This window comes from Canis lupus, chromosome 23, assembly GCF_003254725.2.
Source record: "Canis lupus dingo isolate Sandy chromosome 23, ASM325472v2, whole genome shotgun sequence".
NCBI classification, from domain to species: Eukaryota; Metazoa; Chordata; class Mammalia; order Carnivora; family Canidae; genus Canis; species Canis lupus.
This window is the reverse complement of record NC_064265.1, coordinates 28,147,912-28,170,729: the sequence shown is the minus strand read 5'-3', so window position 1 is coordinate 28,170,729 and position 22,818 is coordinate 28,147,912. Positions and strand designations below refer to the sequence as shown.

Genomic DNA, 22,818 nt, shown 5'->3' with positions numbered 1-22,818 from the left:
ATAAACAATATTCCCAACACTTGCTATATTATCAATTATTTCCACTCACCAATTAAAGCAATCGGGTATCTTCCTAAGAAGAAATTTTAAATATTTGGAAAAAAGGCCATTGCTTCAGGATTAAATGAAGTCTGTTATTACAGTTCAGAAAGGTTCTTGAAGCTTTCTATAACCTCTGAATACTTTTTATGTCCCAAAATCTGAATGTTCTCAAAGACTGACAGCTCTATAGGTGTTAATGAATAGCCTGTTAATTCCAAAAGTAGATGCGACTGGCATGCTAAACTAGATGCCTAACTCCATTTTCTAGCCTGTCAATCTATTCTATACACTGTGACCAGATTAAGGGCAAGATCATTTGCCAGCTGCATATGACCTTTAAAGCCAATTCCTAACCAGTAAAATCTGAAGTAGAGCTTTGTATCCAAGGCCCCCTTGAATCTGATTCCATCATACATTTTCTACCCTTAACATATTCTATCTACCCCGGTATTATACACTGGGACATTCCCAGGGATCTGAATACTGCTGCTTCGTGGTCTTCCACATCTCTGTCCAGTACTACCTTTCCATTCTCACCATCAAAGCCACGTTGTTGTCTGAAACATTTCCTGATTTTCACTGAAATCAGAGGTAAATTGCTCCTTTCTCTAAGTTTTTACACTCCATTCTTTGTACTTCTCTTAGTCACTTACCAGACTGTATCTTATTTTATTGTGAGTGATTTACGTACACAAATAGTGTGCTCTCTGATCACAAGAACTCATTACATCATCTTTGTGTCTTCCGCAAGACCTAACACACATTTCCATAAAGATAGGCTGATTCACTAATGTATACCTCAAAAGACTCTGTGGTAAAGATAAATATATTTTAAGAAAACAAAACACGTTTACTACATGGCACTTTTTAAACAAAGAGTCCAAATCAGCTATGCATTCTTAAAATTACTAACATCTATTCTTTAGTCTACATCCAAGTATTTTCATTTCTCACAAAAAGATCACCAAATGCGATGGTCTCAATATTTGCGTCCCCCACTCAACTTTATATATTGAAATCCAAAGTCTCAAACATGAGGTATTAGCAGGTATGACTTTTCAGATGTGCTTAGGTAAAGAGGATGGAGCTCTCACGAACAGGATTAGTGTTCTTGTAAGAGCATCAAAGAGGGCTCCCCAGCCCCTTCCACCATGTGAGGACAGAGAGAAGGCACAGCTATGAACCCGAAAAGAGGGCCCTCACTAGAACGCAACTGGGCTGGACCCTTGATCTTGGATTCCCCAGCCTCCAGAACTACGCAAAATACTCTTCTGTTGTTTATAAGCGACCCAAGCTATGGTACATTGTTAAAGCAGCCCAAAGAAATTGACACACCAAACTTACCTCAAATAAGCGTAAATCAGCAGGAACTCTGTCTCCAACAGAAAGGTAAACTGTATCACCTGGAACCAAGTCTCGAGCTAGTGTATGTTCCAATTTTCCTTCACGTACACTGTAACATGAAACAGAAACAACTATGGCTGAAAAAAGAAAGACACATCACTTATTTTTAAAAATTATTTCTAGTGGGCTTGCCTGAGGAAAAATATGTTGTAGTATTATAATCACTTCAAAGAAGCTAACTCAAATATAAGAAACTAAGCAAATAATTATTTTTCTATTCTTGGTAATTAAGATGTTCAGAGGACAAAAAAGGCATTGGAAAAAATGACCAGTTAAGTTGTAGCACTCTTCTTCTTCATCTGGGTCTGTTTGATTGTGCATCACTGTAACCCCAACAGTGCTTAACACATAGTCTCACACACACACACACACACACGCAAAAAAAACCTGTTAAATAAATCCGTGTCTCAAGAATCGCAAAATCAGTACTTTAAAGTTTTAATATTACAACTTCCTACATTGAACAGAACATGAATTTTTCACGTCAGCCTAATGATTTCTACCATGTTTGGACAGATCTGGTATCACCATTTGTTACTACTGGTACTACTCACACTCGATTTCTATTTTTAAGAGTGCATATCCATTTTCATTTATCTCCATGTATTTTTTTATTTGCTCTTTGAATTCCATTGTATGTGTGCTCTTTCCAAATTTTTCTTGTGATTGATTTCCAGTTTCATACCACTGCAGTCAGAAAAGATGCACAATCTAATTTCAATCTTTATGAATTTCTTGAGACTTGTTTTGTGGCCTAATATATGATCTATTCTGAAGAATGTTCCATGTGCTCTTGAAAAGAATATGTAATCCACGGTTTTTGGATGGACTGCTCTGAATATTGTATGTTAGGTAAATTTCAATTAATTTGTCATTCAAAGCACTGTTTCCTTGATTTTTCTAAAAAAAACAAAAACAAAAACAAAAAAACAAAAAACAAAAAAAGGAAAGAAGAAGAAAGAAAATCAATGGTCCAAAATCTTTGGGACACCGAAAAAAATTGTTCTAAGAGGGAAGTTTATAGCAATACAGGCCTACTTCAAGAAACAAGAAAAATCTCAAGTAAACCTTATACTTAGAGCTGGAAAACAGAGAATAAAGTCAAAGCCAGTAGAAAAAAGAAAATAATAAAGATTGAAACAGAAATAAAATAGAGACTAAAAAAACAATAGATCAATAAAGCCAGGAGCCAGTTCTTTGAGAAGATCAACAAAATTGATAAACCTTTAGCCAGACTCCTCAAGGAGAGGACGCAAATAAATAAAATCAGAAAGGATGTATTAAAAATAACTACTGATATCACAGAAACACAAAGGATTATAAAAGAATATTACAACAAATTATATGCCAACAAATTGGACAACTTTGAAGAAATAGATAAATTCCTAAAAATATATAACCTTCCAAGACTGAATCAGGAAGAAGGAAAATTAAAAAGACCAACTCCTAGCAATGCAATTGAATCAGTAGTCAAAAAATTCCCAATAAAAGTCCAAGACGAGATGGATTCACAGGTGAATTTTACCAAACATTTAAAGAAGAGTTAATATTTATTCTTCTCAAACAATTCCAAAAAGTAGAAGACAAAGGAAAGTTTCAAAATTTATTACATGATGCCAGCATTACCCTGACATCAAAACCAGATTAACACACTACAAAAAACAAAAACTACAACCCAATATCTCTGATGAGCACAAATGTAAAAATCCTCAACAAAATATAAGCAAACAAAATTCAACAACATATTAAAAACATCATTCACCACAATCAAATGGCATTTATTCCAGGAATGCAAGGGTGGTTCAATATTTCCAAATTAATCAGCATGATTAATGCATCACATTAACAAAAGAAAGGATAAAAACTGTATGATCATCTCAACAGATGCAGAAAAAGCATTTAACAAAGTACAACATCCATTCATGACAAAAACGCAACAATTAAGTTTAGAGGGAACATACATCAACATAATAAAAGTCTTCTATGAGAAACCCACAACTAACATCATACTCAATGGTGAAAAACAGACTTTTCCTTTAATATCAAGAACAAGGCAAGGATGTCTACTTTCACCACTTTTATTCAACACAGTAATTAGAAGCCTTGCCACAGCAATCAGACAAGAAAATAAATAAATAAAAGGCGTCCAATTGCTAAGGAGGAAATAAAACTGTCACTATTCACAGGTGACATGTTACTATATATAGAAAAACCCGGGCAGCCCCAGTGGCTCAGCGGTTTAGCACTGCCTTCAGCCCAGGGCCTGATTCTGGAGACCCGGGATCGAGTCCCACATCAGGCTCCCTGCATGGAATCTGTTTCTCCCTCTGCCTGTGTCTCTGCCTCTCTCTCTCTCTCTCTGTCCCTCATGAGTAAATAAATAAAACCTTAAAAAAAAAAAAAAAACCCTACAGATTCCACCTAAAAACTGCTGGAACTGTGATCCAGTAAAGACATTGATTTCAGTAAAGACACTGGATACAAAATTAATATACAGATATCTGCTGCGTTTCTATGCAATAATAATGAAGGAGAAAGAGAAATTTTAAAAAAATCCCATTTACAATTGTACCAAAAAGAATAAAATATCCAGGAATATATTTATCCACAGGTGAAAGATTTATACTCTAAAAACTTTAAAACACTGATGAAAGAAATTGAATATGATACAAATGGGAAGACAGACACATAGATCAACAGAACAGAATAGAGAGCCCAGAAATAAATCCACACTTAAATGGTCAATTAACCTACAACAAAAGAGGCAAGAATATACAATGGGGAAAAGACAGTCTCTTCAATAAACAGTGTTGGGAAAACTGGAAAGCTACATGCAAAAGAATAACTGGACCACTTTCTTACACCACAGAAATATAACTCAAAATGGATTAAGGACCAAAATATAAGACCCAAAACTATAAAACACCTAGAAGAAAACACAGGTTGTAATTTCTTTGACATCACCACAGAAACATTCTTCCTTCCTCAGGCCAGGGAAACAAAAGCAAAAATTAACTATTAGGACTAAACAAAAAGCTTGTACACAGCAAAGGAAACCATTAAAAAAATAGCAACCTACTTAATGGAGAAGATATTTGCAAATAATATACCCAATAAGGGGTTAATATCCAAAATTTATAAAGAATTCCTACAACTCAACACTAAAAAAAATAAATAAATAAAAATAAAATAATAATCTGATTAAAGATAGGCAGAGGACATGAATAGACAGTTTTCCAAAGATGCACAGATGGCCAACAGACATATGAAAACATGCTCAACATCACTAATCACCAGGGAATGCAAATCAAAACCACAATAAGATCACTTTACAACCATCAGAATTTTTACAATCAAAAATACTAGAAACAAGTGTTGGTGAGGATGTGGAGAGGAAGGAATCTTCATACACTGCTGGTGGGAATACAAACTGGGGGAGCCAATGTGCAAAAACAGTATGGACATTTCTCAAAAAATTAAAAATAGAGTATGATCCAGTAACTGGTAAAAATATCATATAATCCAGTAATTCCACTACTAGGTATTTACCTAAAGAAAATGAAACCACTAATTCAAAAAGATATATGCACCCCTATGTTTACTGCAGCATTATTTGCAATAGGAGAAGATATGGAAGCAACCCAAATGTGCATCCATAGATAACTAGATAAAAGAGATGTGGTGTACACACACACACAGAGGAATATACTCAGCCATAAAAAGGAATGAGATTTCACCATTTGCAATAACATAGATGGATCTAGAGGGTATAATGCTAAGTGAAATTAAGACAGAAGAAGACAAATATCATATAATTTCACTCATATATGAAATTTAAGAAGCAAAACAAATGAACAATGAAAAAAGTGACAAATGTAAAAACAGACTCTTAAAAACTGAGAACAAGCTGGTGGCTGCCAGAGGATGGGAAGGGGTATGGGTGAAAGAGATAAAAGCAATTAAGAGTACACTTACAGTGATGAGTACTGAGTAATATATAAAACTGCTGAATCATTTTATTATACACTTGAAATGAATATAACACTGTATGCTAATTATACTTCGATTTTAAAAAAAGTAGAAATTCGTATCAGAAACAAGGATCATACCAATGGCATTCTGGTGGCATAAGTTTACTCAGTTCTTCAAGAGATTTTTCTGAACGATATTCCTATTTTTAAAAAAAGAATATAATATTAAGAGAAAACATTTATAAAGAAATGCAAATATGTATGTTCCTATGTACATATTCCATGACAGACTTAAATATTAATCTCATTTTTATAAAAACTTCCCCCAGTTTTTATCTTTTCCTTTAGTTGCACTTATATTTCTAACACATAAAACGTTATCCCTTATTAAAAATAACGCTAAATTAGTGACCAAACAATTCTGACAATTGAATATTCCCAATTATATATGTTAATATTCAATGTGAAACCTAAGGTCAGTTTATTTATAAGAAAATGAAGAACACTCATTAGAGTGTCCAAAGAATATATAATCTTCAGTCATTTAAAGTTAAATTTATTGAGCCTCATGATTAAGATAATTTTACTTTCAGTGTTTCATGACCAAAGAAGTCAAAGACAATTAACTACAAGCAACATCTGCTTTGAGGATTAAGCACAGGCTAACCACAAAGGTTTGTGGGGTAAGTTTACTTGGAACACGTTAAATAAGAGTCAGTTGTGGCTGGCACTACTTTGACAGACACCTTTCCCATCACCCTGAATTATCCGGAAGGGGACATTCTCAGGAGTCCTAAGTCTGAGATGCTCCAGTCTTTCTCTATGCAAATAATCAAAGCTGAAAGTCAGAAACATCTTTAACTTCACCATACTATCTAATCCATGTTTCCATGGGCAGTCTTGCTTCGCACAACATCACTGCTATTTTTGTCTCATGTCTGCACTAAACGCACCAATCTTTTAATCTAAGTTTTATTTTTTTAACTTTTTTAAAAGAGTTTATTTATTCATGAGATAGAAAGAGAAGCAGAGACACAGAAAGAGAAGCAGGCTCCATGCAAGAAGCCCGATGTGAGACTCGATCCTGGAACTCTGGGATCCGTCCGGAGTCTGCCCAAAGGCAGACGCTCAACTGCTGAGCCACCCAGGCATCCCTTAATCTAAGTTTTAAAAGGGAGAAGGGTGAGTAGTGGGAGTAAAAGCTGAGGAGTGTTTTGAAATGACTGCAGCGCTAGTACTATTCAAAGTTTCACATCCATCACAAACTTTTTCAAATAGCAAATTCAAAGCTGTATAAGAATAACTTAGAATTAAATCAGTATTTACTTAGGCAAGAGGCACAAATGTGAAAGTAAGGTAAATCTGTAATATGAAAATTCTAAGACACCTCTCCCCGAACCATACAAGAGTATTAAAGAATTTGGAAGTTTTACCCAAAAATTCCATAGAAGGTTAGAAAACACTCACCAATTCTAGATCCTAGTAATAAATGATATAGAAGATGCCCAATCTTTACCTCCCTCTTCAAACTTCTTAGGCTTTCCTCCCTACAACTACAGAGATAACTTCTGTATCAAAATGACCATTTAACATATCATTAAAAACCTGGCAGCCATCTCTCATGAACACTTAAAGTTCTATCTACAGTTTATTGTAAGGTGATATCAGTGTATGTATATAAATGTATATAAAACAATTAGCTATATTCTTGGCTGTGAGGGTATACAATGGGGTAAGAAACGGAGATTTGAAAGAGACAGGGAAAAAAGCGTACACATATATATAAAAATAAACAAGCGTTCTCCTCCTAAAACTGAGATTAAAAACACAAATACTAAATAAAATACGGCATTGATAATTTCAGAGTTTTGGTAGTTTTCTGACAAAACACTATAAGTTGAAGCAACAGCACAGGATCCTTTTACAGAGGGTTTTTAATTGCAGTTTATAGAATATTTTGTTGGTTTCAAGGCACATTTGGGTAAAAGGCTCATATATATATAAGAAACCAGACGTAACAATCTGAAACTGGGTTTTTCATAAATGTTCTGATTCCTTCTGGGGTTTTCCATCAAATGAACCCCTCATAGAGATATTTAGCAGATGGTTTCTGCCATTGCATTCACAGTGTATAACATGCAATCTTTATGGAAAATTCCACACTATGTTAAAAATCGCAATTTTGTGCTTTTTTGGGGGGGGGGGTAGGGGCTCTCTACGTACTAACAGAATGAGCCAAGGTCCTCATATCTGTAGTGATAATGCTGTAGGAATCCCTCTGAAGAAAGTCACTCCATATTTCTTAAGCATTATTAAGGATGCAAGAGGGTTCCCAGTTACTGGTTGAGTGGATGGTACAACCCACATGTCTGAATGAAGAGCAGCCTTGAATATGACCAGCCTGGAAGGATCTCTGCTGGACTAACTAGTTCCACCTACCCCAGGGCAACTTTTGTCTAAGAAAGAAGATTCCCTGGAAACAGAATTCCTGAAGTCTATTGATGGAGCTCACAAACTTACTGTAGATAATGTGATTACAACTGCCTTTTTTACAGTGGGTTACTGTAAAACTAATAACTTACTAAATTAGAGATTGACACAGAAAGCCTGGATAATGACAGAAATAATAACCACAGATGTGAAAATAACCACAATCACTTAAAATATAGTCTTAAGATTAAAAACAACATGAACTTGAATGTCATACATTACATTATTCCCCTAACTAGAATAAACTTTTCTAAGATTTTTTGAGTCATCTCTACACTCAATGTAGGGCTCAAACTCCCAACCCCAAGATCCAGAATCACATGCTCCACCAACTTAGCCAGCCAGATGCCCCATTCCTTCTATTCTTATTAACTATGCTTTAAAATTGTTAATAAAATGAGACCTGCCAACACTATTCTAAAATGTGAAGTTATCAAACATTATATAAACATAAAACTAAGCCTATGTTTTCATATATGCCTATACTTGCAATAAAAATCCTGACATTATCTCAACATTATACACATTTCATTTTTAAAAGGGGTTCCTCAGGGGCCCAGGTGGCTCAGTGGTTTAGCGCCTGCCTTCAGTCCAGGGTGTGATCCTGGAGACCCGGGGATCGAGTCCCATGTTGGGCTCCCTGCATGGAGCCTGCTTCTCCCTCTGCCTGCGTCTCTGTCTCTCTCTCTGTGTCTCTCATGAATAAATTTTAAAAATTTAAAAAAAAAAAAAGAGGGTTCCTCATTGTATGTTTTATTTACTGTTTGAATGCCTATGCTGAATTCGAAGTTTAATACAGGTCAGAACATTCTTTATGTCTAGGAAATGAGGAATTTAAACCTATCCCAATTTTTTAATTGAATAAAGGTTTTAAACTTGTTGCTGGATTTTATTTATTTATTGTGCTTTTTGTCTTCATCTCCTTCAGTTACCTTTAACTTCATCAAATAAAAAAACATTTTCTTCTTTCTACTTTCTAAATCAAAACAGTCAAATTAGTTCCACAAAGTTCCCTAGAGAGTTGAGTTTCTGAAGTCATTTGAAAAACAATGAATGAATTGTTCTGACCAATATTACCATCCTCCAATAACCACAGATTTTATAAGATACCCTAGTTTTTTTAAGCAATTAACTAAAATTTTAATACTGAAAAAATAGGCTACCTACTCACCTGAACAAAGGCAACTGTGACGACAATAAGTATTGCCTAAACAAAACAAAGAAACAATTTTTTAAATCAGACATTGTAACTTCAGAAGTAACTGTTAATAGTGTTTTATTTTTCTATCTGCAGTCCCCAGATACCAGACACTAAGCACTGAGATCTACTGGGCAAGAAATCACAACTTTGCCTTTGGGAAAAAACTGACAGCTGACTGTGATTTGCCTCCCCTAGGGCAGCTTCTCAAATTTGATCTCAAGATACCTCTTTGCTCTTACAAACTAAGGACCAGCTTTTCTGTGGGTTTTAATCTATTGATATTTATCATAATTACTTTTTCAATTGCTCAGTTTTAATTTCTCCTTATTAATTCATCTAAAAAGTAGTAAAACCATTACATGTTAATATATACAACATTTTTATGGGAAATACACTTTCAAATAAAAAAATTTTTGAGAAAAATACCAAGTGTTTTCAATTATTCTATCTTTAATATCTGCCTTTAAAGACATTAATACAAAGCTAGAGTCTCACATTAGCTTCTGCATTCAATCTAAGATTTTATGTTGATTAGGCTGAAGTATACAAAGAAAACCTAATCTCATACAGATATTGTTGGAAAAGGAAGTATTTTAAAAGCTTTTTCAGATGACTGTGATATCCCTCTTAGCTACTACACCAAAATTAGACAACTATAGTTACTTAATTTGCAATGTAGAATCTAAATTGTATCAATGAACTTTTCTTAATTTATTATAGAAAATCCATTAACTGATTTTCACTTTGGATCTTTGATTACTGAAAACACTGTAACATCTTGCACTGGTCACTTAGAAAACACTGATTTACTTGGTTACTCAAATCTTTCAAGTGTTAACACATTTCATATTAGTAAAAAAAAAATCATATTCATTGAAATCACAACTGAATAAATTTGTTTAAGAATGAAGTCTTAAATACTGGGAAACTACTTAACACATGGTAATTAATAAAAATTTTGCAAAATTCTAAGTATCACTTGAAAGCTTGAATTTTATCACAGGCAATAAGTGCTATTTGTTTTCCCTGAAGTGATAGGTTCATTTCATTCACTTCCTTAAAAAAATACGCCATTTATCCAAGTCTTAACCAAGTCTATCATTCCTTCTTTTTAATAAAAGCCTAGTTCAGCTCACCAAAACTGCCCTTCCCTGAAACGACCACTGTACCTCAAGATACATAAATCCTTTATGTATATTTCTCATTTTATTATACAGAATATTCAAAAGACATTACTCAACTGTCAAGATTTAATGAAATTAATTTTTACTGCTTTATGAAAAACACTCCTAAGAGAAACAAGGAAGAAAACAATGACCACTAGTAGAGTTTGGTGCCATTATTTTGACTTGAGTCAATACTGTTTTACCTGCCATTGCTTTTGCACCACAGATACAAATATCTATAGCATAAATAATGTTTTAATATTACAAAAATAGATTTGACCTTACAGTCTCCCTGAAACAGTTTCAGAGACACCAGGGAGTCTACAAGCAAGAGTTCAAAAACCAAATTAAGCTCTATCTATATTAATTTCTACTGTGTTCTTAAGAATAAACATATTTGTTTTAATCAACGCTTATACTTGCTATAAACTTTTATACTATAAGAAAACAGAGGACAAGAAAACAAAGGAAACTTAGGAAACTTTCAATGAAAGCTAGAACGGCTTAGCCAGAAAGAATAAAATGTTACATAGTAAATAGTGTTCAATTGCTAAGTAATATTTTTACTTTCATAATCATCAGGCTTAGTTCACAATTAGTCAAAACATTCTCAATTAGAAAGGAAACGAAATTAAATTTTAACCAGAAATTTATTATAAAATATTTCATATCTGTAAAATTATAAGGTTATTAAATAATTCTCATGAATGCCAATCACAGACCCTTGAACATTACTGGAGATTACTGCAACAAAATGTAGAATTTGGATATTAACAAAAAACCTGAAGAAATGTTAAGGTATTTCTCATTTCACTTCCCAAAATAAAAGCCAACCCTAATTTTAAATGATTATCCAATAATTTTAAAATATACATATTTTTTCTTACCACAGTGATACTGACAGCATCATCAAACTGATGCATTAAAACACTGATGACTGCAGAGGCCAGAAGCAGCATAATAAGGGGATTTTTAAACTGAAAGTGAAAACAAACAGCAATTCAACAGTTTTGTATGAATGGTAGTTATGTTCCATCACAACAAAAACCTAAAAAAATAAACTACTGAAGCATGGCTAGAAAACTATGAGTCTACATTTGAATGAGATTTTAGATGTCTCTTCAATTAACAAAAAATTTATACTTAACTACATTTTAAAGTCACCACTTCTTAACAGTTCCTTTTCAGAAAAAAAAGAAAATTAAATATCAATACTTGAAACTAAGAACCTACCAATTCCTTATGATACATGTGTATTTTCAGTACAATAATTTAATAAATAGAACTGGACTGAATTTCTACTGAAGCTAGAATGAGTGGAAAATTATTTTTAAGATGACGATTTAGGTTAACACTGGGTAGCACACCTAACTTATGAGGTCCAAACATTCCTATACTTAGTAAATTAGCACAGATTACAATTCAGGGGTTGTCCCACATGCCCCAGGGATAATCCCTCTTGGTCAGCAAAGAGCTGACAGTAAGATCCACTCCACAGAAGCTGAGAATTTTCCAATTGCTCATTTTCCTAATATCTATCTGGCAGAGGCAACAGTATCTAAAGAAACAGAACCACACCACCAACCCAACCAGGCCGTGCTTAGATAACCAAGTACCAGAGCTACCCTAAATTCTTCCAGTTGGACATCCTACTCCTTAAACATCAGAGCTTTGTTGCCAGAGCCTCTTCCTTCTGATGAAATGGTGCCAATCACTGTTAAAGGTGCAAAAGTCACTAGGCTACAAAGAATTCATCCCACCAGAGAGCCCAGCCCCTAGATACAACAGCAGTGAGGTTAGATCCTGTCACCTCCCACTCCCTATATGATTCCATTCCCTGACACAGTGGTTCTGACCCTGCTTCACATCAGAATCATGCGAAGAACTTCTAACAAATGCCTAGGTTCACACCAGACCAGTTAAATCAAAATCTCTGGGCATAGGGCCCAGGCTTCAGCATTTTTTAAGCATTCCCCAAATGATTCTAACTTCTAGAGGATTGAAAATCACTACTCTAACAAACTAAAACTACAACTGCAATATGGTTTAGGGTTGACAAACCACACACACTTCACTGAGTCAGAGTACCTGGATTTAAATCCAGTTCTTTCACTTACGTATGACCCAAGGCTCCTCATCTGGTAAAACAGTACCTTACACCAAAAGTATGGTAAAAATTAACTAAGAATGTATATTAAAGCACTGTGTAAACCATAAAACCCTCTTCAAATGTTAGCTCTTATCATCACAAATTGATGACAAGACCCATGGGCTTTTTTATTACAATCTCTAAAATAGCTGCGCCATGGTAATAAGCATACCACTTGATTAATGGCAGGCTCCAGACAAATGTTTGCAAAGCAACAAATTCAGTGTTCTTTGTAGAGGAACAAAGAGGCTGCCCAGTACTTTATGATTAACAACTGATATTTACTGCTAATGTAGTTCAGCACAAGCAGAACTACATTACATTGTTTCTGTTTCATTCTCAAGGCAATCCCATGATGCAGGTAGTCTAGCTTTGAAACACGAATAAGAAAGTAAAACATCAAATTATACCGTCAAGTAATAAGTAAGTCCAATCATCGTAGTTTGTAAATCCAGAGTCAACTTCCTAAAGTTTTAGGTAATGTGGAAATGTGGTAAATGTGAGAATACAAACATGCATATAAATAATATTCTACAAACATGACAGATTGTTTTCCACTTTAGACAAACTCATCTGCAAAATTAAGACCAATAAATTTGGACCCATTAATAAGCCCTTTAGGAAAGTTATACATAGGGTAGGGGGATAGGGTAATTGGGTGACAGGCATTAAGGCAGGCACATGATGTAATGAGCAGTGGGTGTTATACTATATGCTGGCAAATTGAATTTAAATAAAATTAAATTTAAAAATAACATCTTTAAAAAAAAAAAAAGCTACACATAGATCTTTAAAAAAAAAAAAAAACAACCGGTAGTTAGAAGGCATTAAAAGTTTTCTTTACTAAAAAGAACTTGTTAAAAAAATAAGTAAATAAGTAAAAATAAAAAGAACTTGTTTGGCAAACTAACCCTACTGGGTGAAAACTGGCCACAGGATTCTGCATTCTTGGAACTTTTCACAGTAACATACTTGTTATCAAGATAAGACAAAAATCCTACAATAAGTCTTTCTGAAAAGATTGGGATATTGACAAAATATATTAAAAATAACTATTGTTTATAGATACCTTACAATCTCCTAAAATTATCCTCATGTTATAGATAAGAAACTCAGAAGATAATAAAGATCATATAGCTAGTAAGAAATAAAGACAGAATCTGTACTCAGGCAGTCTGGATTCAAACTACCTAACTTACTTTTATTACATTTTCTTTTTCTTTTTTTTTAAAGATTTTATTTATTTATTTATGAGAATACACAGAGAGGAGAGAGAGAGAGAGAGGCAGAGACACAGGCAGAGGGAGAAGCAGGCTCCATGCAGGGAGCCTGATGTGGGACTTGATCCCGGGTCTCCAGGATCATGCCCTGAGCTGTAGGCGGCGCTAAACCACTGAGCCACCGGGGCTGCCCTTATTACATTTTCTAAGCTGGCCATATTACTTTAAAAAAATATGAACATTCCAAAAATATATATTAATATACATATATTAGCATTCCTCATAGTAAGTGTAAGGTAGACATCTGTAAAGGAAACTACTGTTCATAATATCAATTCCACGTTATAGGTAAGTCCTTAAAGATTTGCATAATAAAAATTATATAAATTCCAGGTTAACAGAGCAAACTAACAGAAAAATGTAGGTAGTTTTTTTTTTAATTATTTCTTTTCTCCCACAAAAAAAAAAGGCTTCACAAAAGTAAACAACTACACTAACAAAAAATACATGTAAATTACACAGCAGAGGAGGAAATAAAAACATCTCACCTGAGAAATATATTTCTTCCATAGTGGCTCATCTTCACTGATATCAAACTCATTCCAGCCATGGAAGGCTCGCCTATGACTTACTTCACATTTGTTTAGACCATTCTGAAGATCAGCCTATTAGATTTTACATATAAAAGTTACTAAAAATGTTAGCAGAGGACAAAAGAACAAAAACACAAGGGTACATTATGTATGTTCATATTTATAAGAACTATACAGCAGTCAAAACTAATCTGTTGTAACAAAAAGAATTATCAGTGGTTGCTTGGGGCCAAGAGCAAAATCTACTTAGAAATCTGTAGAGGGACCTCATGGAACTTCTAAGGAGTGATGAAAGTGTACCATATCTTAATTCTGGTGGTAGTTACATTTGCCAAAATGCAAACTGTTTCCTTAATATGGGTACATTATATTTCATGTAAATTATACCTTGATAAAATGTAAGCAATAAGGTAGAGTTTAATAAACTTATGATTTTCTCTGAGAAAAAAGAAATAACAAAAATCAGCCACATGACTTACAGAGGGCAAAATATTTGTTTTCGTTGTTTTATTTTCTAAAATTATTTTCTCCAAAAGAACATTCAGTGGACTAAAACTGCCTTTCTTGTTCTCTGAGCATATTATCAAAAACCCTCAGATTGGTATTACTTTTTACTCTTGAACTATGTAATTATTTCAAGCAGATAATTTGTGGTTCCTAAATTACTGAAAATAATTATGTTCTATGAACACCACCTACATTCTTCAGTCACCACAATATTGTGACTTATAAGAAATACTTATGTTATCTGGTCATCAATGACCAAGCATATTTCTCATTTTTATTTATCTGGTCTTCCTCCAGGGTTGTTGGCTCAGAGCTCCTAAAACTCTTGGAATTTCCTAGGATATGGCAAAAAAGGTGTCTTTTGTTGTGTTAATGAAAGTGACTTTTGGACCCCACCCAAGAGCAGCAGCTGGTAGCCAAGAGGGTTCACCATCCTCCCTTACCTCTGAAGAGAGAGAGGATAGAGGCTGTATCAGCCAAAGGCCAATGACTAAGCAATGAAGCCTCCATAAAAGCCCAAAAGGACTGGGCTTGGAGAGCTTCCAGGCTGAACACATGGAGACTGGGGAAAATGGTGTACCTGGAGAGGACATGGAAGCTCCAGGCCCTTTCCCCATACCAGACCCACTTATCTCTTCATCTGGCTGTTGATTTGTATCCTTTATTTTATCTCTTTAATAAACTGATAAACTTAAGTGTTTGCTTGAGTTCTGTGAGCCACGGTAGCAAAATTAAATGAATCTAAGAAGAAACGTCTCATCTGTACTGAGTAGGTCAAAAGCATAGATAATAGCCTAGAACTTGTGATTGACTTCTGAAGTCAGGAGTAAGAGACAAATTTCCAGGGCTGAATCCTTAACCTATGGAATCTGATGTTATCTCTGGGTGGATACTGTTAGAATTGAGTTAAATTCTTGGGTGTCCAAGAATTGCATGGTGTTATGTGTAGGAGAACCAACCCTCCCAACCATACTGGAATTGGGTCTGAGAACCTCAGAAGAGTCATGGTCTCTCACGATGTATTATCATAACTAGCATTAAAGAATGAAATTGCTTGCATCCCTAAAATAATCAGTTTCTCCAGCCAAAAGCTTTATAATAGAATTTTATAATGGAGTCTCACAATACTTAAAAATATTTAAAATAAATGGTTTTAAAACATAAATACAACAACCAAAAAACCCTCAAAAACACAGATATCCAATGTTTTTTAATGCCATCATTAAAATATGTGAATTTTTAAAGAAAAATAAAAAACACTATGTTACATTAGTCTGTGCTTTTTAAAACTAAAGAGATTAAGTTACATAGGCAATTAAAGTTTATTTGCAGTCCCTATCTTGTACTTAGCTTTTACTTTACTTTAGAAAACACAAAAAAATGATAAACTCCTAACTCTACTTATGTTAATTAATATTAATAATTAACTATTTTATTAATCCAACTAATCCTTACATAGCATTAATAGTTCCTGGCAATGCTAATGACCTAGAGCTGCACTGTCCAATTAGGTAAACACTAGCCCTGTACAGCCATTTAAATTTTAATGAATAAAAATTAAATTAAGTTCAGTTCCTTACCTAAATAGCCACACTTCAAATACTGAGTTGTCATGTTTAAATTAACTACTCACTACTGTACTGAACAGTGCAGAACAGCATATTTACATCATCACAGAAAATTCCAGTAGACGGCATTTATCTATAGTCTAAGTTGATGATTTACTATTTACACCCTACCTCCCCCCAAGCACTTACTTGGAGAATGCTTGCAACTTCACTGACTGGTAATTCGCTTGCTTTTTTTGATGTCAATACAGGAATCATTGTCTCATTTTCAGCATTAGGAATTTTTTGAAAACGTGCAACCTGGCAAATAAAACCAAAGGAAAAATATTTGAATATACCAAAAAAATTGAATGCACTCTAGAATAAATGAATATCCAAATGTTCATAAAGACTTAGTTTCCATTTAAAAAACAAACATTTTTAGAAAAATAAATATCTAGTTCTAATAAGATAATTTTATACTGACCATGTGCTATTTCTCCAGAAAGCACATTTCAAAAATTAGGCCACCAGTGCCAGCTAGAACACAAAATAATTTCCACATTATATTAAAAAGATGCTATTTCTACACCAATATAATGAGTAAAAAGTAAAACAGATGTCCTGTCTAGCAGATCCTGATAATTACATGTAGTCATAATCGTCTAAACTCATTATGTTTAACAGGAAAGACAGAACGCTAAGCTTTCTCCATTTTAACTATGCCTGTTGGTCAGCCCATTTCTTAACTATCCAGAAAAACACATGGCTACTCTACATAAGCACCAGGACAGCAAGTCATATTTTAAAACCTATTCCCAAACTAGCAGGAAAACAAAAGAGCAAAAGAGAGGATGCACAGTTGGGAAGGGGCTGTGAACAGAGTAAATCACAGAGATGGCAGTAACCATGGTATCTACTTGATGCAGCTTCATAAGCAAGTATCTATAGAAAACTGTTTAATACACTTCCAGAAACAGATCCCCAATCCAGACTGTCCTGGGTCCTATGCTGACAGATTCTTTATAGACAAAAAGTTCTGAATAAATAGGAGAAGGTGAGACAAAAGCTCCCCACAGAAAGTTTAGAGGAAAAACATTTCAGTTGCTACCCATCCCGATTAAAATACTGAACCTGAAGTGATCATCTTATTACCAAGACACACATCTTTAAGCTTTCAGATGAAACATTTTCAACCTTGGATAATCAACATTTTTAGGATAAAATATTTCCCTAAAATTTTGTCGACATAACACTTCTTTAACACAAGAAATGAGATGGATCAAAGAATAACTTAGTTTCTCTTATTATAAGACAATAATAGAAGACTATATGCTCTCATTACAGAGGTCTGTATACATAAAAATCTTTACACCTACTCCAAAAGCTAGTAAATAGTGTGACATTATCTTGTGAGATCTTAAAGCAAAATTAAAAAGGATCAAATAAATACATTACCTGAAGTGACGAGATTCATAAAATCTTATTTCTAAGATTCTTGCACCTCAGTTTCTTCACATGTAAAATAGGGGTAATAGTGACTAAAGTTGTGTGAGGATTACATCCATTAAAAACATACCTGACCCGCTATAGTTAAGGGCTGAAATAGCTATTTTTCTCTAAACAGTACTTAATATTTACATGTATATTCACCAGTACAATTAGCTCAATAAAGAACTAAATTACTAAAGAGAATAGAGTTAGATTTGCAATAATTTTTCTACTGAAATATACTTTTCTAATGTTGACATATTGGAAATTGCCATCTCAAGTACCCAATATGAAGTACAGGAGCCTTTCTCATAAAATCTTTTTAAAGTAATCCTTTGGTAGCTGTTACAAAGATAGGGTCCATGTTGGAATATACTCTCCATAAAATCTTTCATGGGCCCAAAAGAGCTGAAAAATTTCAATAGAATAAAATGAGACTATTTCACTTACCAATGGGTAAGACACTGAAGGGACATGATGATAACTCTAAATATAAAAAGGGCTGCCTGCCACGTGAAAGAGAGAAACACCAAAACCAAAGGGTGAGTTTCTAGCCAACCAACTTCTGGAGTTGGAATAAAGAGCACTGGATGTGTTCTGGCAAAGGCTGGACAACCATGTGATAAGGATGACTTCACTGAAAGGATTGCTAGTAATAGAGGGAGCCTATAGCACAAATTTCTTGGCCAAAGGCAGCAATCTCAATCTACATTTATGCTTACTAGATTCTAATTCAACCTAAAATTATGGAAATTATTGAGTTCTAAGCCAGTTTTCTTTTTAAGCAAATGTTATTCTTAGTAGTTCAAATGGATCATTAGTTCTATGGCTTATAAGAGTAATTTGTTCACTCATTTACTTTTTTAACAAACACTGCATCTATTGAGAATCTGACTCTGGTAGGCCCTTAGTATTAACAATGAGCAAAAACAACCTGAAGGGGTGGAGGGAAGAGGAAGGCGACAAATGTTATCAAAGAATAGCACAAATAAATGGAAAACTGAAAGTGATCATTACTATGAAGAAGTCCATGGGCATGAGAGCTTACACAAAGATTGCAATCGGGACAGAAAAGTTTTCATGAGGAAGTGATACTTAATAGAATTGAAAGACAAGAAACTGCTGTCTAAGGGAAGGGATGAAAGTAGTAAGGGAACTGAGTGTGCAAAGTTCCTGGGAAAGAGGGAAGCATGGCAAAAGGAAGCCCTAAAGAATGAAGAACTAATAGAAGGCCACCATTTATTCACTTACTCATTCCGTCTTTAGACATATAATAAATGCTTATTATGTGCCAGGCACTGTTGTTGTTGCAGACCAAAAAGGTAAGAAGTCTAGCCTCATGAAGCTAAATACCAACAGGAAACAGAAGACTATAAATAATGTACTATACAATAAATGTTCCAGAAGACAATTTAAAAAGGAAGGGTAAGTAAGGAAGAAATTGCTTCAACCTACATAGGAGGTGAGAACTGACTGCTGAACTTGGCAACACAGAGATAAAGAAAGCAGTTTCAATGGAGTGGTGATGAACAAAAATCAGGCAGGAGAGGGTTCAAAGAAAACAGCAGGAAATAAGGTGGAGACAGCACGTATAATCCTTTCCAGTTCTGCTGGCAAAAGGAGCAGAGAAATGGGATTATTATAGCCAGAATGGAGTGGAGGTTTTAAGAGCTGGGTTGTTTTGTTTTTTAAGATGAAAGAAATAACAAACAGCATGATGATCTAATAGAGAAAAAACCAGTAATTCAGAAGAGAGATGGGATAACTTAAAAAGTGATATTCTTGACTAAACGAGAGGGGATGGAATCTGACATAGTTGTAGAAGGACTGGCCTTAGATGAAGGAATAGACAGTTTATCCACAGTTACAGATGGGAAGGCAGAGTAACATGGGAAGGATGCAGGCATACTGGTAGCTGTGGCAGAGGAACATATGGATATATTCTTCTGAGAATTACCTGGATTGAAAAAATCAGGAGGACATATAAAGCAAAAAAAAAAAAAAAAAAAGGCTAAAGAATTAAGTGGGGATCCTACAGGGCCCTATGGGTCATATTACCGAATTTCTGTCTTAATCCTAAGAGCAAATGGAAGGCCTTGCACTGTAGTCTTAACAGTAAATAAAATAAAAGGCACAAGTTAGAAAATTGAAGTACAGAATAAGAGTGGTGAAATTTGGATACTATTACATATGCCTAAACAAGAGATAAACGTAGCCTGGACAAAGGTGGTGAGGTGCAGGAACAGATGTAGAGGTAAAAATAACAGTACAGGATGATGAACCAGATACATATATCAAAAAATTATACTAGGTTTCTAGGTTGTCTTACATGCTAAATACTAATGCTATTCACCATGGTAAAGAATATTGGAATATTCTTTTTAACAAATGGGGCTGTGACAACTAGATATCCATGTAAAAAAAAACACAAAGATGGACCCCTCCCTCCCACCATACACAAGATTAAATCAAAACAGATCAAAGACCTAAATGTAAGAGCTTGATCTATTAAACTCTTCAGAAGACAACTTGGGCTTAAATCTTAACCATGTTTCCTAAGCATGGCACCAAAAATACAAGAAACAAAAAGACTGAACATCATCAAAATTAAAAACTTTTGTGCAGCAAAAGACACCATCAAGAAAGTGAAAAAGACAACCCACAGAATGAGAGAAAATATTTGCAAGTTATTTATCTGGTAAAGGGCCTATACTGCAATATATAAACTCTCACAATTCAATAATAAAAAAAAACATAATCCAATTTTAAAATGAGTAAAAGATCTGAATACATATTTCTAGAAAGAAAATATACAAATGACCAATAAGCACACAAGCAGATCATCATTAGTCATGCGGAAAATACATATCAAAACCACAATGAGATAGCACTTCATCCACTAGGATGACTAAAGTAAAAAAGACAATAAAAAGTGTTGGATAGCATACGGAGAAACTGGAACCTTCACATATTGCTGTTGGAGCTGTTAAAAGGTGCAGCTGCTATGGAAAAGTTTGGCAACCATTATATACAATTATGCTATTATACAAACATGTTATTTTCTCTGGCTAAATGACGAGTTTTCAGCTTGAAACAATTTCTGAGTGATTAAATAATGCTTTGATTTTGAGAACTATAAAATACAGGTGGATCACATAAATGTAGTTGAAGGTAATATCACCTCTAACAGGCAATGTTACGTCCTTCACATGTTAACTACAGAAGTTCATTGTCTATGGTACTAAGTTTCAAACATTAGGTATTATTTGCTTATCTCCTACCTCACCCTAAAAATATCCTGGGCTTAACTACAGGATAAGTTGCTAAGCCTCATAGTTGCTTTACTTTTGTTTCAGATAATGGCATTTATTAGATTTACACCTTCAATTATTTAACTCCTGCAACCAATAAGCATTTACTAAAAAGACCTATACCTTGCACAGATGTAACTTAGCTGGAGAACCATGCCATACCAAAACACAAACATTTAAGAGTTGCAATACAGCAGTCAAATCATCACAATGCAATTAAGTCTGAAAATTCGGGAAAGGGAAGATTGTTAAAGCCCTCAGTATTCTAAGAAAACTTCCCTGAAGCAAGCCATTAAAAATGGATAGCAGGGAATGGCTAACACCTGTCAAGGAAGTATTTCAACCAAGAACACGGGTAAAAGCCAGAGCAATAGAAATCTAATCTATACATGACTAGGCCAATCTGGCTAGAATGAAAGAAGTGTTTTATTATGCACTTCTACTGCCACTAAATGACCAAAAGCTACCCATTAAGACAAGCTATAGAGTTTTTAATGGGATGCATTTAAAAACTGCAGAAATTTTTAAAATAGATCCTATAGGCAATAAACCCCATCACAGACCTACTAATCCCAAATTTACATTTTAACAAGATTACCAGGTGATTCACTCATATATTTTGAGTCTAAGCACTGATGTATACATCAGTTCCCAATTCTGATACAAATTAGAATTACATGGGGATTGCTATGGATCGACTTGCCCTCACCAAATACTCTGCTGGAAGTCCTAACCCCCCAATTTATCGGTATTGAGATATGGGGCCTGTGTGAGGTAATTAGATCATGAGGGTGCAGCCCTCATGATGCTATCAGTGCCCTTATAAGAGACACAGAGGGCATGCCTGTGTGTCTCCTCTCCTCCTCCCCATCCTCCAGAACTGAGAGAAATAAATGTCTGTTATCTAAGCCTCCTAAGTCTAGGATATTCTGTTACAGCAGCCAGAGCAGACTAAGGGGTCTTTTTTTTTTTTTTTTTTTTTTCATTTTAATACAAGTCTCCAGGTCCCATCCCTAAAGAGTGTGAATCATTAGGTCTGAGGTGGAGCCAAAACATCAAAACATTTTTTTTTGACGGGGGGGGGGGGGGGGGGGGGGCTCTCTACACTACACTACACGCAAGGGTGAGCTGAGGGGCAGAGGCAGAGAGAAAATCTTAAGCAGGCTCCATACTGAGCACAGAGCCCAATGCTGGGCTGGATCTCACAACTCTGACATCATGACCTGAGCCAAAATCAAGAGTTGCACATTTAGCCAACTGAGCCACCAGGTGCCCCAAAAACGATGATTTTTAAAAGCTTCCCAAGGTGGATCTAATGCACAATGTTGATCACCACTGGCCTAGATGATGGGGTTGAAAGGCATGGTTGGATTAAACTCAAACATTAGACTATTTTACTTTAAAAAGGTATAAATCTTCTAAAGTGAGCCACCACCATAGGTTTATAAACTGTCCCTGGAAAAAGAACAAAAAAACTTGTCAGAATTCAGCACACAGAAATCTGATTTTAAAAAAGCAAGTTAGCAAACTTAGCTCAAATCACCCAACAGAAGTCAAGCCAGAGGGAAAAACAAAATTATTTCATCTCTAGAAAGTTCAGGAGTACTGGGCAGCCGGGGTGGCTCAACAGTTTAGCGCCTGCCTTCGGCCCAGGGCCTGACCCTAGAGACCCAGGATCGAGTCCCACATCAGGCTCCCTGCATGAAGCCTGCTTCTCCCTCTGCCT

The 22,818-nt window shown here is 34.8% G+C and overlaps 1 protein-coding gene across 5 annotated transcripts in view; it reads right to left on the bottom strand.

Moving 5' to 3' along the window:
• The window catches only part of ATP2C1 (ATPase secretory pathway Ca2+ transporting 1), a 139,241-nt gene that overhangs the window by 80,150 nt on the left and 36,273 nt on the right, over positions 1–22,818 (bottom strand). For 4 of the 5 annotated variants that reach the window (XM_049099929.1, XM_049099930.1, XM_025449083.3 and 1 more), the window contains 6 exons: positions 16,501–16,611; positions 14,192–14,308; positions 11,162–11,251; positions 9,079–9,114; positions 5,556–5,617; positions 1,387–1,495 (listed from right to left, as the gene is read on the bottom strand). In XM_049099929.1, coding sequence (XP_048955886.1) covers positions 1,387–1,495; positions 5,556–5,617; positions 9,079–9,114; positions 11,162–11,251; positions 14,192–14,308; positions 16,501–16,611 — 525 coding nt within the window. Of the gene's footprint in view, positions 1–1,386; positions 1,496–5,555; positions 5,618–9,078; positions 9,115–11,161; positions 11,252–14,191; positions 14,309–16,500; positions 16,612–16,777; positions 16,831–22,818 lie in introns of all 5 variants that reach the window. The other variant, XM_049099931.1, reaches the window with a different exon arrangement.